The sequence below is a fragment of the Lagenorhynchus albirostris genome, chromosome 7 (assembly GCF_949774975.1).
Source record: "Lagenorhynchus albirostris chromosome 7, mLagAlb1.1, whole genome shotgun sequence".
In the NCBI taxonomy this organism is placed as follows: domain Eukaryota; kingdom Metazoa; phylum Chordata; class Mammalia; order Artiodactyla; family Delphinidae; genus Lagenorhynchus; species Lagenorhynchus albirostris.
Window position 1 is genome coordinate 92,739,192 of NC_083101.1, and position 13,877 is coordinate 92,753,068.

The 13,877-nt window shown below is 45.7% G+C and overlaps 1 protein-coding gene across 1 annotated transcript in view; it reads right to left on the reverse strand.

The window, feature by feature from the left end:
- SHC3 (SHC adaptor protein 3) overlaps positions 1-13,877 on the reverse strand; it is a 140,985-nt gene that overhangs the window by 58,475 nt on the left and 68,633 nt on the right. Inside the window, exons 3-4 of the mRNA XM_060153563.1 lie at positions 3,634-3,697; positions 1,254-1,373 (exon numbers count right to left, since the gene is read on the reverse strand). Of these exons, the coding sequence (XP_060009546.1) occupies positions 1,254-1,373; positions 3,634-3,697 (184 nt within the window). The remainder of the gene's footprint in view (positions 1-1,253; positions 1,374-3,633; positions 3,698-13,877) is intronic.

Consider the following 13,877-nt stretch of genomic DNA (forward strand, 5'->3'; position numbering starts at 1 on the left):
CCACGGTGCTCAGCAGGAGGCAGCTCCAGAGAAACGCTGAGCCTCTTGCACGTTCTTAATCTGCCACCTAACGACTGATTACCCATCCCTCGGAAGGGCTGATGAGAAAAGACAGGGGATTATCCATCAGTTGAGTGAGGACAAAGGAATGGAGTGAGAAGTGGCATCCACTATGTCAAAACACAGCCCAGGTGTTGCCTCTCATTTCTATGCTAGATATAGAATTTATTTCAACATCTTGGGTTGGGACAGGGGTGCGGTGGTGTCCCATTCATCCTAAATGAAGCTGGGGATGCTGCTTGCTTACCTGGGGAGTATGGAATCAATAAATATGAATATGTATAGCAACATGAAGGTACCCCTAGGCATCCCTGGTAACACACTGCCAGAGTCAGGAAGTGTGTCATTCAGAGGTCTGTGGATTGCCCATCCCTCTCCGTGTAGGCACATCCAAATCCCAGCTCACACTGCCAGCAGCAGAGGCCCAGACTGGGCAGAGCAAGTGAAGGATGGCTTCGCTCCACCTCCCACCTTTATGGTTTATGAGCATTTTCACCTCCTTTGCCTCCTTTGGCCTTTAGAACTCCCCTGCTGGTTTCAGGACAGCTACTCATACACCCACTTTCCCAGCTAAAGGAACTAACAATCAGAGAAACTTAAGATATAGACACTGAAGAAAAACCCAACTATCTTAACAGGGTTTTCCTCAGTAAGCATCGTCGTCCCCACCTCAGTCAGTAAGGGCCCCGTCCGCACTGGACATGCCACAGATGTGCCATACTGCACCAACCTATGACACTGTCAACTAAGAGAGGCTCCAAAATAACAACCCACGAAGAAGTAAAAAAATACTGCCAATTAAACCATGACATGCCACCATCTCAAAGATGATAAATCTGAAAATAAAATGTGGATGGTAGAACCAACAAAATACAATATTAAAGAAAGCAAAATAGGTCAAGGACATTGAGAGGAGACCTCTGGGCATACACACACCTCTTTTTACACTATAAGTAAACTGATGAGTTCATGCATTATCCTCAAAAAAAAGGTAATTTATAGCAGAATTCAAGAGACCCAATTCCATCTATCATTCTGTCAGCGACATTTGGAAGTGGCCAGAGTTTGTGGACTGGTGAAGATTTTACACAAATGTGCTCCGCAGGGACCCAGTAAAGCTAGAAATGGGAAGCCTTGTGCAACAGCCATGGTTTGGGGGCTATGGGCAGGGCAGGGCCTGAGCACCTACAGACCTGTTTCGAGTCTGGGGTCCGCAGGTTCAGGCTGGCGGTGGATATGGTCAGGGAGATGCTCATCCCCGCAAACTGGAGGTTGCTCTTGCCCAGGATGCTGGACAACATTTTGCTCGGAGGCTGTGAAATCAAGCAGCATTATTTTAGCTTTCTGTTCACAGGAGGCCACACTGTCAAGGCCTCTACGCTGTTATCTTCCACACCTTCAACCTCCACCGTCCCCTCTCATCGGGCACGTGAAGGCAACATTCCAGGAATGAGCTGGGAGTGTGGGATCTGACACTAACATACAAACTCTAGAATACGCAATAGGCAAACTGTAAAGCACCTAATATACTAATATACACACACTGAGATGACGACTCTGCTGGAAGGTCAGAGGTGTCAGTACACCAGGCAGCTCCTGTTGGGGTGTGTCTCATGGGGTCACTCATAAGTCCCAGGAAGGCGCCACAGGCCAGGGCCTGAAGCTTTGCAGCCTCAGAAACCAGTTTCATCCTACCAGGAATCAAACTACTCAGGACCAGACTGAAATGGAGCAGCTCATGGGGCTGATGAGCAACTAAATGGTCCAGTTAAAACTCAGGGGTCTGGAGCCAGCACAAGGATGGACAGACCCAGTTCTGCTCTAACTGGTGCATCAACCAGCCCTTCAGAACTGTCCTTGGCACAGGGACCCACTAGCTGTCACTTCCTTCCTTTTCAGAGTAGAACATGCCCTCTTTTGAGATGCCAATTAAGACTAGTTCTTAACCAAGCAGGCATCGCTTTTGAATCCCCTACCAGAGCTATTTAAAAATAGAGATGCCTGGGCCCCACCCCAGAGATTCTGATTTAGCATACCAGGGGTGAAGCCCAGAAATCGACATTGTTTCCACCACTTTCACCAAGAGGCCTGAGAGGGAACCCCGAGACTTGCTGGTCGGGTACCAAGTGGCTGTGAAAGACGAGGTTCCTTATCTCAGTTCTCAGATGCCCTCCTAGTTCCTGTATTCAAGGTTCTGGAGCCTTGCCTGGCTTCTATGTTCCCTGTGGGCTGACTGGAACACAGGCTGGCACATCTAGATGAGTCTTCATCCAAAGTTCTCTGCCTGAAACCCAGTTGCTCTGAGGGCTCACAAATGTCTCCGGTCTACAAAGACAGAGCTGACCCTCAGCCCTGGGAGCAGCAGAGGCAATCACACAACCTGCCCCAGAGCCTCAGCCTCAGGGCAGACTCGGAGATACTCACAGGGATGCGCTCGCCACCATTCAGTCCAGGCATAGAAAAGTCTGGATGGTGGATATTTAATTATGTATTCACTACACACTTAAGAAAAGAGTTTTTCTGAGCTTTGTCTTAATCCAGTTTTTTCCTTCTGGTCCAACCACCTCCAGGATGAAAAGGTCGAGTCCAGGGGTTGAACGTGCAGCCCGTGGAGCCAGGTGGCCTGAGCTTGAGCTCAGCTCCACCACCTTCTCGCATTGTGGGTTCTTATACCTGTGCCTCAGTTTTTAACATCTGTAAAATGGGGATATTCAATGGTGTTCTAGAGCTGTCTTGTTCCAGCTAATGAGAGACAATTATTAAATTTTTAGGAATTTTATGAGCTGGCCATTAAAAAGAGCTGCTATTAAAAATTAATTTATGTAAACTTACAATTAAATCAATTACATTTTTAAAAAAACAAACAATAAATACTCAAAACTCATCACTTCCTAATTGTTTCCACATTAGCTATTACCTATGCTGTTCAGGTTATTTAGTGTGGACAATGTCCTTGTCCACTACATGTAGTGGGGACACTGTGTAAGGGTGACCGACCGCACATCTCTTCCCAACTCCACTTTAGAGATGTCAGGTTAGAGCTTGAAATCGGCCATTGTGGAAGCGTTTATGCCACAGAAACTGGCAAACACAGCAAATTTAGTGCTTCTCAGTCTCCACCTCCAGCCCCAAGAGCCTGTTGTTAAACTATTACCAGCACACCACTGAGGGCATCAACCACAGAGTTGTTCTAATGAAATGAACTAATGTACATAAAGGCTGAGAAGAATGCCTGGCCCTGGTTTACATGTCTTTCAGTGTAGATCTGGGGTGTTTATTTTGACAACCCTATCAGTTAGCCTTGAGAGCTAAATGTCCTCGTTAACCACATGGCAAAGAGGGAATATAAGCTCTTTTTGTTTTTAAAAGTGACAAGAGTCACTGTGAGTTATGCCCTTTAAATCAACAGATGTCTCTTGGCTCCCCTTTGCCCAGCAAAAAAAAAAAGTGACAAGAGCCGGGACATGGAAAAGAGAAACGGAACAATTGTGTGTGATTAAAGATGCTGAGTGGTGACAGAAGAGAGAAGAAGTAAAAGAGACACAGGTAGGCACGGAGCCGAGAGAACAGTACCTTTCTTTTCCTGAAGGCTCCCTTGGCGCCAGGGACGGCTTCGCAAACCCGGCTGATGGCTTCCCTTAAGAGAACAGGAAGAGAGAGATCCATTTTATCCCATCCTTCAGGATTACATAACCCAGACGTTCTACACGTGCGAAAAACAAAACTAAGCAAACCACATCTTAGAGCCTCTGGCTGGCAGTATCCTAATTCTTTCTGTTGCTGTGGTTGTATCTTAAGGGTGGGATATGAATCGATGCCACACTTTCTTTTTTCTGTTTTTAATGTTTGGTTAAGATTATATTTTAGAAAATCAGTACCCTGAAGTGCTGAAGTGTACTCTTCTGGATGTCCTTTCCATGGCCATGGTCATGGCAAAAGGCCCAAACCTAATCAAGCATTGTTATTGAGTAAGATCTTTCTGAAGTGAGTCAGAATGTAATTAAAAGAAATTTGGTCCTCTGAGTTTTATTCCAGCTTGTGCAGTTACTAAATATCATAAAATCAAGAGGATTTTGAAGGAGGACAGGAACTCCAGGGGTACACAAATGAGCCAGAAATGAGGCTCTGCATAGGCATTTCTAAAGCATCTACAATGTGCTGGGCACTGTCTTGAGGAAGGAGGCAAGGAGCATCCTAGGTACCAAGGGGGGCTGACAGAAGGACCAGCTGCAGAGGGTCTGACCCACAGGTCTGCCCGGAGCAGGAGGGCACGGGAGCAGTGGGAGGGTGAAAAAGTAAGACTAGACAGAGACTGCTACAGTCCAGAAGCTGGAGGCTGGTGGGGACGTGGCTTGGGCAGGTGCTTGAAAGCAAGCATAGCTCAACTTTGTGACTCGGCCTCAGTGAGAAATAATGGGTGATATGCCAAAGGCAGCTCCAAAGTCAGGAGCCCAGAAAGGAGCTGGGTGAACTTCTCAACTCCCACATGGGGAAGGACAAAATGTAAAAGAACACAGAAAAAAAAAAATAGGACTATGGAGAAACACTGAATGATAGAGAAGATAATAGGTCCTTAGAAACATTCCACAAACTTTCTCAGCTGAATACTTCTTGAAATTATTTTCTATCATCTAGAAACATAATTACTGTCACAATGCGATGCTTTTAAGGGAAATATGACCTTGTCAAATTAGGTGAGAGACTATTAAGATAAGCTTCACATTTGCCATTCAATTCATTGTACAGAGAGAAGAAAGAAATACTATTTTAAAAGTTCAGATGCCATAAAAACTATAGATTATGAATCACCATGACTCAGAAAGTTTGTTTGAAAGAAACAGTGTTTTTTTGATGTTTATCCTTAGTCATTTATTTTATAATAATATTCTAAAAGTGGTTCTATCAAAATAATCATCCAAAGTATTTTCTAAAAGTAAATTCCTTATTGAAGAGAGTCAAGTTGTTTCTCTAGAGAAACATGTATAAAAAGTATCTATATTTTATCTGTTTAATTTTTAAAGCTTGATGTGTGTCTGCACTGTACTTATTATATTAAATGATACATTTAGCTGAGCAAAGCAGCTCAGTCCCTGATAGTCCCAATAGGCTGGAAAGACATTATTTGGTGGAAAGTTTCCAGTAAGTCATTCCTTAAATACCCCTAGTAAGCATCGTATTTCTTTTCCCATCCACTGACGTAGAGGATAAGAGAAAAAAATCAGTCTTGGATGACAGTTTTCAAAAAGGAAATGTCAAATGTCTAATATATTATATAGGTTACACATCATCAAACGTCTAATCTAGTCAGGCTATGAAGCTTGGGCAGAAGGCCTTGCTGCTTATGTGCCACTTTGGGAGACGGAGGTGGAAACAACCAGTGAGCATTAAGAGTGGGATTGTGGAGAAAATGTTGCAAATAATAAACATGGTCTATCAAACAAATCCTCCCACAGAGAGGCAAGCAAGCATCTCAGAGAACATTCAGAGACTCAATATTTTGGCCTTAAATTTTGCAAATGTAAGACGTTCCAGAAATTTATCAGAGCTCATGGACTCAAGAAAGTCCTAGGGATCCCCCCGTCAGCCAACCTTTAGAATTCCCAAAGAGATTTGCAAACCAAGCTGCTTTTCAGAAGAATGCTGTCCTTTCATCACTGGCAAAAATTTGTTTCTGATGCTCATATAAATTGTGTGTGTGTGAATTCTCACTTCAACCAGGTTGATGGTATCTATTTCTGTTTGAAATAGAAATGTAACATAACTATTAGTAATTGCAATAGTTAGATGACTGAAATTAGTAACTTGAACTCCAAAGTCTAATTTAAATATAACCATTCTTACCGTCTCTCCTTATTGCCTAGCAGAGTGCCTTTTGGTGAGTAGTGCTATTTTAATTGGTTCTTTTAGCAATAATTATTTAGCTTTGTGTAAATCCATTTAATCCCAGTTTGAGCCTTAAGTAGTGACTTTGCCCTGTTTTTAGTAATGGAGAGTGCTTCCTAACATTCTTTCCAGTAAGACCCCATTTTGGTAAGCCAACCCATGACCTTGGAGTTCAGTTAATATGAAAATGGAATATTTGGCACCTCCAGAGTCATCTGAAAGTAACTGAAGCCAGCCCCAAATGCTAACCCTTACTTTCTCATGAGTGCACCATCTTCCCCTTTTGTCTAAAATTCTCATCATTAGAGCCAGTACCTTTGATATTTTAATAGCTTTTTCATTAGAATGTAGTACTGGATCCTTTGAAATCACGCTGCACCATCTTACTCCCTACTCACCCATCTCATTGCTACCCACCCAGCCTCCCCAAACACACATACACACACACACACATTCGTATTTTACAGACTAAAAAAAAAAAAAATAGGACATCTGGGTTACTTCTACACTCATTCACTCCTATTCTAGTGTGTGTGGGGGTGCAACAAACGAACACATATAATGGTAAATTGCAATCAATTTCATGAAGAAACAAGAAGGAGAGGTATGTAGAAGGTGTGGATAAGTAGTACATGCCACCCCCAAATATGTCTCTCTGGTATAAGGATCATGTTGAGCTGAAGGCAATTAAGAAGAAGCAGATACAAGAAAAGTCCCTGCACTTCCCCTATTGGCCTAAAAGCAGGACATAAATTTGTAAAGGCATCCCCTTCCCCTCTCTACCAAGAAGGACAGACATTAATCACTGGAGACAACTCTAGACCCTGATCAACTAAGAGATGCACCAGAGGAATCTGCATAACAAACCTTGTTACTAGCTCTTATCTTCCATAAGTTTCCTCATACATTTACCTTCCCACAGCTTGTCACCCCCAGAAACTCAAAGTCTTTTTTTCTGTGTCTTGTCAATTCTGTACAGATTTTTCATCTTCGTTTAAGATATAAGCCCAAGTTCTAACCATTTCTTTGAGTTACACATCACTGAATTTCACTGCGAGCATGTGCACTTCGTGCTTTAATCAAGTTTGGTTTTCTCTTGTTAATCTGTCTTCTGTTAGTCTAATTTGCAGGGTCCCAGCCAAAGAATATAGGAGGGCAGGGCACAAAAGTTTTTTTCCTTCCCTACAGAATAAATGCTGTAATGCATGTCAGTAGGGGTGAAGAGTTACCCAGTGAGTGGCATTTGAGTGCCTGGGCAACTATCCAGGAAAAAGTAAGTTGAGTTCCTATCTTATGCCTTACATGCAAATAAATCCTAGATGGATTGCAAATTTAATTTGTTTGTGATGAACCATAAAAGTACTAAAAGAAAATTGGGAAGACATTTTTAATCTCTGAATCTTAGAGTGATACAGAAACCATAAAAGGAAATATTGACACAATATCATAAAAATAAAACTTTATGCACAAGAAAAAAATGGTAACATTTCACAGCCAAAGAGATAATTGTCCTAATATAAGTCAATAAGGAAAACATCAAAAACCCAATAGAAAATGAGTAAAAGATATGAACAAAGAGTTTACACAGGAGATAAATGGCACTTGAAAATATGAAAAGATTCTCAGCTTTACTCCTAATAAGAATACAAATTAAAGCCTATACTAAAAGTCAATTTTCACAGCCAAAGATTTAAGCTTGATAAGAACTTGTTGGTAAAGTATCCCACATCAGTGAGAATGTAGCTTGGTGAAGCCTCTGTGGGGGCAGATTGGTCATATCCCTAACAAAACCCTTTCATCCAGCAGTTCTACTTCTGGGAATGCATCCTCTAAATACTCTCAGAAACAGGCCAGAAGATTCATGTACACACTATTGATTGCTGCAATGTTTTAATAGAATGATAGGAAACAATCAATACCTATCAGGGGCCAGTTCAATAAATTATGGTTCCTCCAAAAAATGGACTGTCAACAGCGTTGTTGATGGTGCCCTCTCCACTCTCACCTCCCTTTTCTCCTCAGCTCTCCCCAGGCCACTCTTGTTCCTACTAACTGTTCTGCAAAGTCGCCAACACCCTCCCTGGCACCAAATCGACAGGCAATCTGCTGTCCTCACTTCCTTGACACACTTCTTTTTCTTGACTTCTTGATCCCACAGTCCTCTGACGTCCCCCACCATCCTGGGTGCTCCTGGTCAGTTTCTCGCCTTCTCCGTGACTCTACCTCTAAATCACGGAGAGCCCCAAGGATCCGTTCCACCCACCTCCTCTCTGTCCTCTGTGTGACGTGCATGAGTGGATGGTACAATCTGGGAACGAGTTTACTGCCCCAATGTCTTCTGTCTAAATCCACTCGGGGCCAGCTCCTCCCTGGCCCCGGACGGAGCCCTGGGCATGCCCCGTATCTAGTCCACTCACTTCCAGAGAAGAAAATATCCTCAATAACTTACAACTTACTCCATTTTCCTATTTTTAGAGGTAAAAATTCTTAGCCTCAGCATAATAATAAAAACCCAGAACATCATTTAAAGTTAGAGCTCTCCTCCTTCCCTTAGCACTGTCTGGGGCTCAAAACCTCCCAGTGGTCAAAGAAGGAGGTGTCTCCCAACCTTCTGGCTGCAGTTTCTGACCCCTTGACTGGGATGGTGCTCTGTGGGTGCCTATGAAGAAGTCAGGGAGCACTGAGTGACACTGACAGCCCCGGCTGGGCCCTCTGGCCAGGGTTGAGGTTTGCAGCCAACTCCTCCCACAGCCACTTTCCTTGTTTCTTTAAGGCTCCTCCCCCAACCCCGGGAATATTAGGGTGCCCATGCTGTGAAATGGACAGTGTCTGTTCTTCATCTGCCCACACACCTTCCCCCTCCTGGCACCAACACCCATGGGGCAGGTCCAGCCTCTTGCTGCTGACACGGCCCCAATCTTTAGCAGTAAGCATTCCAGGGTGAGTTCAGTGGGCTCATGGCCCCATTAGGGTGCCTCCTGCCCACAGCACCTTCCATCAGCGGGAGGTAGTTTCTCCCCAAACACACTCACTCCTGCTTCAGGTCTCAGTGGTGTGGTCCAATGGGCTCCCCAGGCTCTGGGTGACACATGCCAAAGTCAGCGTCATTTGCTGAAAGCCCCTCACTCTATCTGAAGCAAGGGGGAACCACCTGGCCCCTCCCACATTAACAGGGTAGGGATCACAGGACACAGGACTCTAGCCAAAGAAATCCTCTCTGTAATTCCCAGCTTCATTCATTATACTTTCCAGGTGAGTGTTGGACAAATAACAGCAAAATAGATTCCCACGCCCATCTTGTCTTCCCAAACCCTGCCTGGGTGGTCCCACACCATAGCCCTTCGGGACTGCTGGAGCCATGCCCTGACTTGGATCTCAGCTAAACAAAGACAGAGTCTAATTTTACTCTGCAGTTACCTCCATCCACTCCTGTTCTAAGGTGTCTTATTGTCTCTAGCTCCAAAGGCCTCATTTGTCTTTATCTCCAGCCTCATTTGTCTTCCATCTCCCAGGATGTTGGTACCAAGATCTTATAGACAATTACCACATCCAATTGATATCTCCAGCTCATTGTCTAAAGTCTCCTCAGACTTAATCTTTTCAAACAAAGCCTTGACTGTCCCCACCAAAAGCATTCCTACCCTGGTCTTCCCATGGCGGAAAACGAGACCATGGTCCTCTAGAGAGCTGCCCTCACCCCCATCCAGGAACTGTCCTTGATCCTCCTGTGCCACGCCCACACCAAATCCATCACAGCCCTGACCACCATGGAGAAGGCAAGACATTCTGTGTTCTCAAGAAACCTACAGGGCAGCGGAGGAGATTAACAACTCATGGAATAGCCTAGAGAAAAAAGTAGCCACAGCATGGGCACTATTAACTACTAGAGGGCAATTCTGTCTTTCAGAGAAACGAGAGGGCATGTACACCCAGTCCACAGAGAAGCCTCATCACTAAAGGAGCTGGAAACCAGGGGCGGTAGAAGATCTCTGGAGAAAGTACAGATTGGAACTGGGCCCAGAGGAGCAGCCTTGTCGAGCAGTGGCTGTGCCGGGAAATGGCAGACTGGGTCAGATTTGCAGAAGGACAGCAAAAAGAGGCAGAGGAATTTAGAATTCAGACTCAGGTCCGAGAAGCATCCAGGGATGTGCTGAGGGGTGATAAACAGCAGAGGCCTTTTAAATAGGGCTAATATGATCGAAACAGGATTGAACGGACATTAACCTAGCAGCAGTGTGCAAGACATAGAAAGGGCTGAGAAACAGCAGGCAGGGAGACCAGCCCAGACTTCTGTGGTGAAAATGACAATGAAAAGAGGCCCATTTGGAGAAGAAAACTCACAGGTCTGCCTGATCATGGAGAGTAGAGCTAAGGGTAGGACTACAGACAGCTCACTCTCACCGTGGGGACAGCCTCTCTCCTTCCCCAAGGAGGCATGAAAGCAACCGATTATCTCCATCGTGAAGCCATGAGACAGGCAGGCAATGTATGAGAGCCAACACACAGCAAGGATGGGGCCAGGAGGCTGCCAGCCAGGGTGAGAGGGCATGTGGGGGCCCAGAGTGCTAAGAGGAGCACTTAGAGCAAATGGCTTCTTCCCAGCTTCATCCGCACAAATTAATCGAAACTTCCCAGCACCTACAACCTAAAGCATCATACAGAGTTAAACACAATTTTAGGCATCAAAAATACCTTAATTTGTCGAAAGTCATTTCACCAGAACAGGTTGAAACCACTTAAATCTTCCAACAATAGGTATGTTGCAAGCATAAGTATAGCCATGAATTTTGAAATCTGTGTACCACTTGAAAAATCAGTGAGATGCCAAAGCAAGTTCCCTAATTGTCATAATTTTACAGTCACCCCTGCCACTTTTATCCCAACATTCCCAATGTTTGTGATTTGCACCAGACACACATACATAGTAGGTGTCAATAACTACTGATTGATGATTATTAAACAGATGCAAAAAAAAACCAGTATCCTATAATTTCTCATTTTGAAAAAAAGCCCAATAGGAAACTAGAAAAGAGATTCCTTAACCTTGCTGTACAATATCTCATAAAATGAAAGATAAACCCTTAGGATTGCTAAAAATGTAGAACCAAAGAATAGCCCTCCCGAGACAATATTGAAGCTAATATTCCTAATGGTTTAAATAACTAAAGTTCGCTCAAGGTCACAGGTGGTGTCACAGACATCTTTGTTTGAGAGATCAGGGACTTGCTTCGTTCTTATGAACACTTTCAATGAATTTTCTTTTCCCTTTTAAAATTCTAACCGTTGGGTTAGAAAAAGTTCTCTACTCCCAATTCAGCTGCTTCAAGATGCTGATAAGCCAATCAAAAAGAAAGTTACACCTCATAATTGCTGTTTATGGCAGGTACAATTTTATAAAAAGCAAGGTCTCAAATAATCGGGATGGGTCCACCCAACCGCACTGTGCTCCAGGCAAGATGGTGCCACTTGCCTTCAGAACGCCAGCCACGAAGGGGCTGAAAGGGGCTGCCCAAAGTAGCGTGGAATCCACAGAGCTTGGAAACCTTGCATATATCCGTCTTTACTGCCAGCTTTTTGGAGAGATGCATCTTCTGAGATCAACTACCACAAGCTCTAAAGAGCCCAACTCTGCTGAAATCTGCTTCCTAATAGCAAAGTGGAAATACAGGAGAAGCAAGCAAACCTGACCCCAAAGTCTCTGACCCTTTAGATACACATACCAAAAACACAAGGGGACCTGACTTTTGCCAGGCTCTGTTCTATGTGCTTTCATGGGATGGCCTCATTTAATCCTCACACATCCTTGGAAGGTAGGAGCATTGATGCTGGTTTTATAGTTGAGGAGATGGAGGCACAGAGTAGTTAAGCAACGTGCCTGAGATCACACAGCCAGCAAGCGCCTAAGCCTGCTCAGAGCCCAGGGAGTGAACCCACAGCTTTAAGAACCGGCCACGTGGGAGGTCCACGGAGATGGCACGTTTTCTGAACTCCAGTCTCTCTCTGGACCTAGGGAGAGCCCATCTGCTTGTTCCTCAGCAAGGTCACCCACAACAGGACTCAGAATCTTAGAGTTCTAACAATCACAGGACCACGTAAGGCCTTGGAAATCCTCAACACCAATTCTAACCCACCAGAAGGGTGTGCAAGATGGGAACCGTGGGAACCAGAAACCAGGTGCCATATGTACTAAATCTACCTTGAGTGGATAAACAAACCACGTTCAGAGGGCTCAAGTGAAACTGTGCTGGGAGTGAAAAAGAGCAGGGACACACACACAACATCAACCAGCCTGAACAAAATTATGTGGCATGAAGGAGATCAGACAAAGAAGAGTATGTGCTGCATGATTCCAGGCATATAAAAACTCCAGGAAATGCACACTAATTATAAGTGCTGATGCTGTGTGGGTGTCTGGGAGGCAGCAGGAGGCAGGAAGGGGCCTGTTCCCATACTCCCTGGGAGAAGCCTAGGCCCAGGATTTCCCATCATGTCCCCCGAAGGGCAGGGCAGGCCTCCATCACCAAGTCTCTCTGTGGCTCTAGTCTTGACTGAACCGCCTAAACCTGGACCAAACAAACACCTGGTCTTCCTTCCCTCCATCCTCTGTGTTCACTTTTCTTTGTAAAATGGCAGCTACATCATTGTGGGTGACACTTTGGCCAGGCAGCTCAGACACCTGGGCCATGCCTGATCCCGTGCTGTGCTCTCTACCGCACTGCAGACTGAGAACCCATTTCCCAATGAGATCTTTCCTTTTAGGATCCTGTGGGTGGAGGGATGCAGGTCTTGGAGCAGGCAGCTAAAAATAGGCTCAGCCAACAGGATCTCGAATGCAGCCCTGTTAACAGCCCTGTGTCACACACAGACACGTCCTCTGACATTATTTTCTGTATAGCATGACATTTTGACATCTTAAAGAACTTTTCTAGCTGGGGAGACACCACCCCTCTGGGGTTAGTCAATTCTTAGAGACAGCAAAGGGCCCGGTCGGATCACCTATGACATGCAGATTAACCAGTGCAGGGCCAGGCCTCCTCTCCTGGCCCCTGCACCCCCAGAGGCAATATTCCTCTGCCTTACTCATCTCAGGACCAGATGCCAGGCAACTGCGACCAGCCCTATAGCTCAGAGCCCGCAGGAGGTGCCCAAACTAGCGATCCTGAGCTGTCCACCCTGCCCTGCCTTGCCTTTCCCATGGAGACCCCAGTAAAGGCTCTGGCCTAAACCTCTCTCCTGTCCTCTGCCTCCTGCCCACCCTGGTGTTTCCCTCTGTGGCCCCCGATATCAAGGTGCACTGGGAAGCGGGGAGCTCACGCCAGCCTCACAGCAACTCCGGAGGCCGTCTCAGTCAGACAGCTCCTCCTCTCTACTCTTGGTGGGGGGCGGGCCCTCTTTTTTTTTTTTTTTTTTTTTTCGGTACGCGGGCCTCTCACTGCTGTGGCCTCTCCCGTTGCGGAGCACAGGCTCCGGACGCGTAGGCTCAGCGGCCATGGCTCACGGGCTCAGCCGCTCCGTGGCACGTGGGATCTTCCCAGACCGGGGCACGAACCCGTGTCCCCTGCATCGGCAGGCAGACTCTCAACCACTGCGCCACCAGGGAAGCCCGGTGGCGGGTGGGGGGGGGGCTCTTAGTGAGCTCTCCCTTTCGGGGCAGCTGCTGAGGGTCACAGGCGGTTGAGGAGTCCTGGGGAGTCAGAGGAGGGGAGGGGAGGGAGAGCCAGGTGACTCCGCCCACCCACACACCCACGCCCACCTCTTTCGGCGGTCTACTTCGCTGGTCCCAAAACGTCCTCCCTTGTCACCATTTTATTAATAAGACAACGACAGATTATTATATAACTCTAGAAGACAAGCAGCATGGAATTCAGGAAGCCAAAGTACAAATTCCTAGAAATAAATGCTCCATAGACACAATGGGTTGCTTTTCTCAGAAA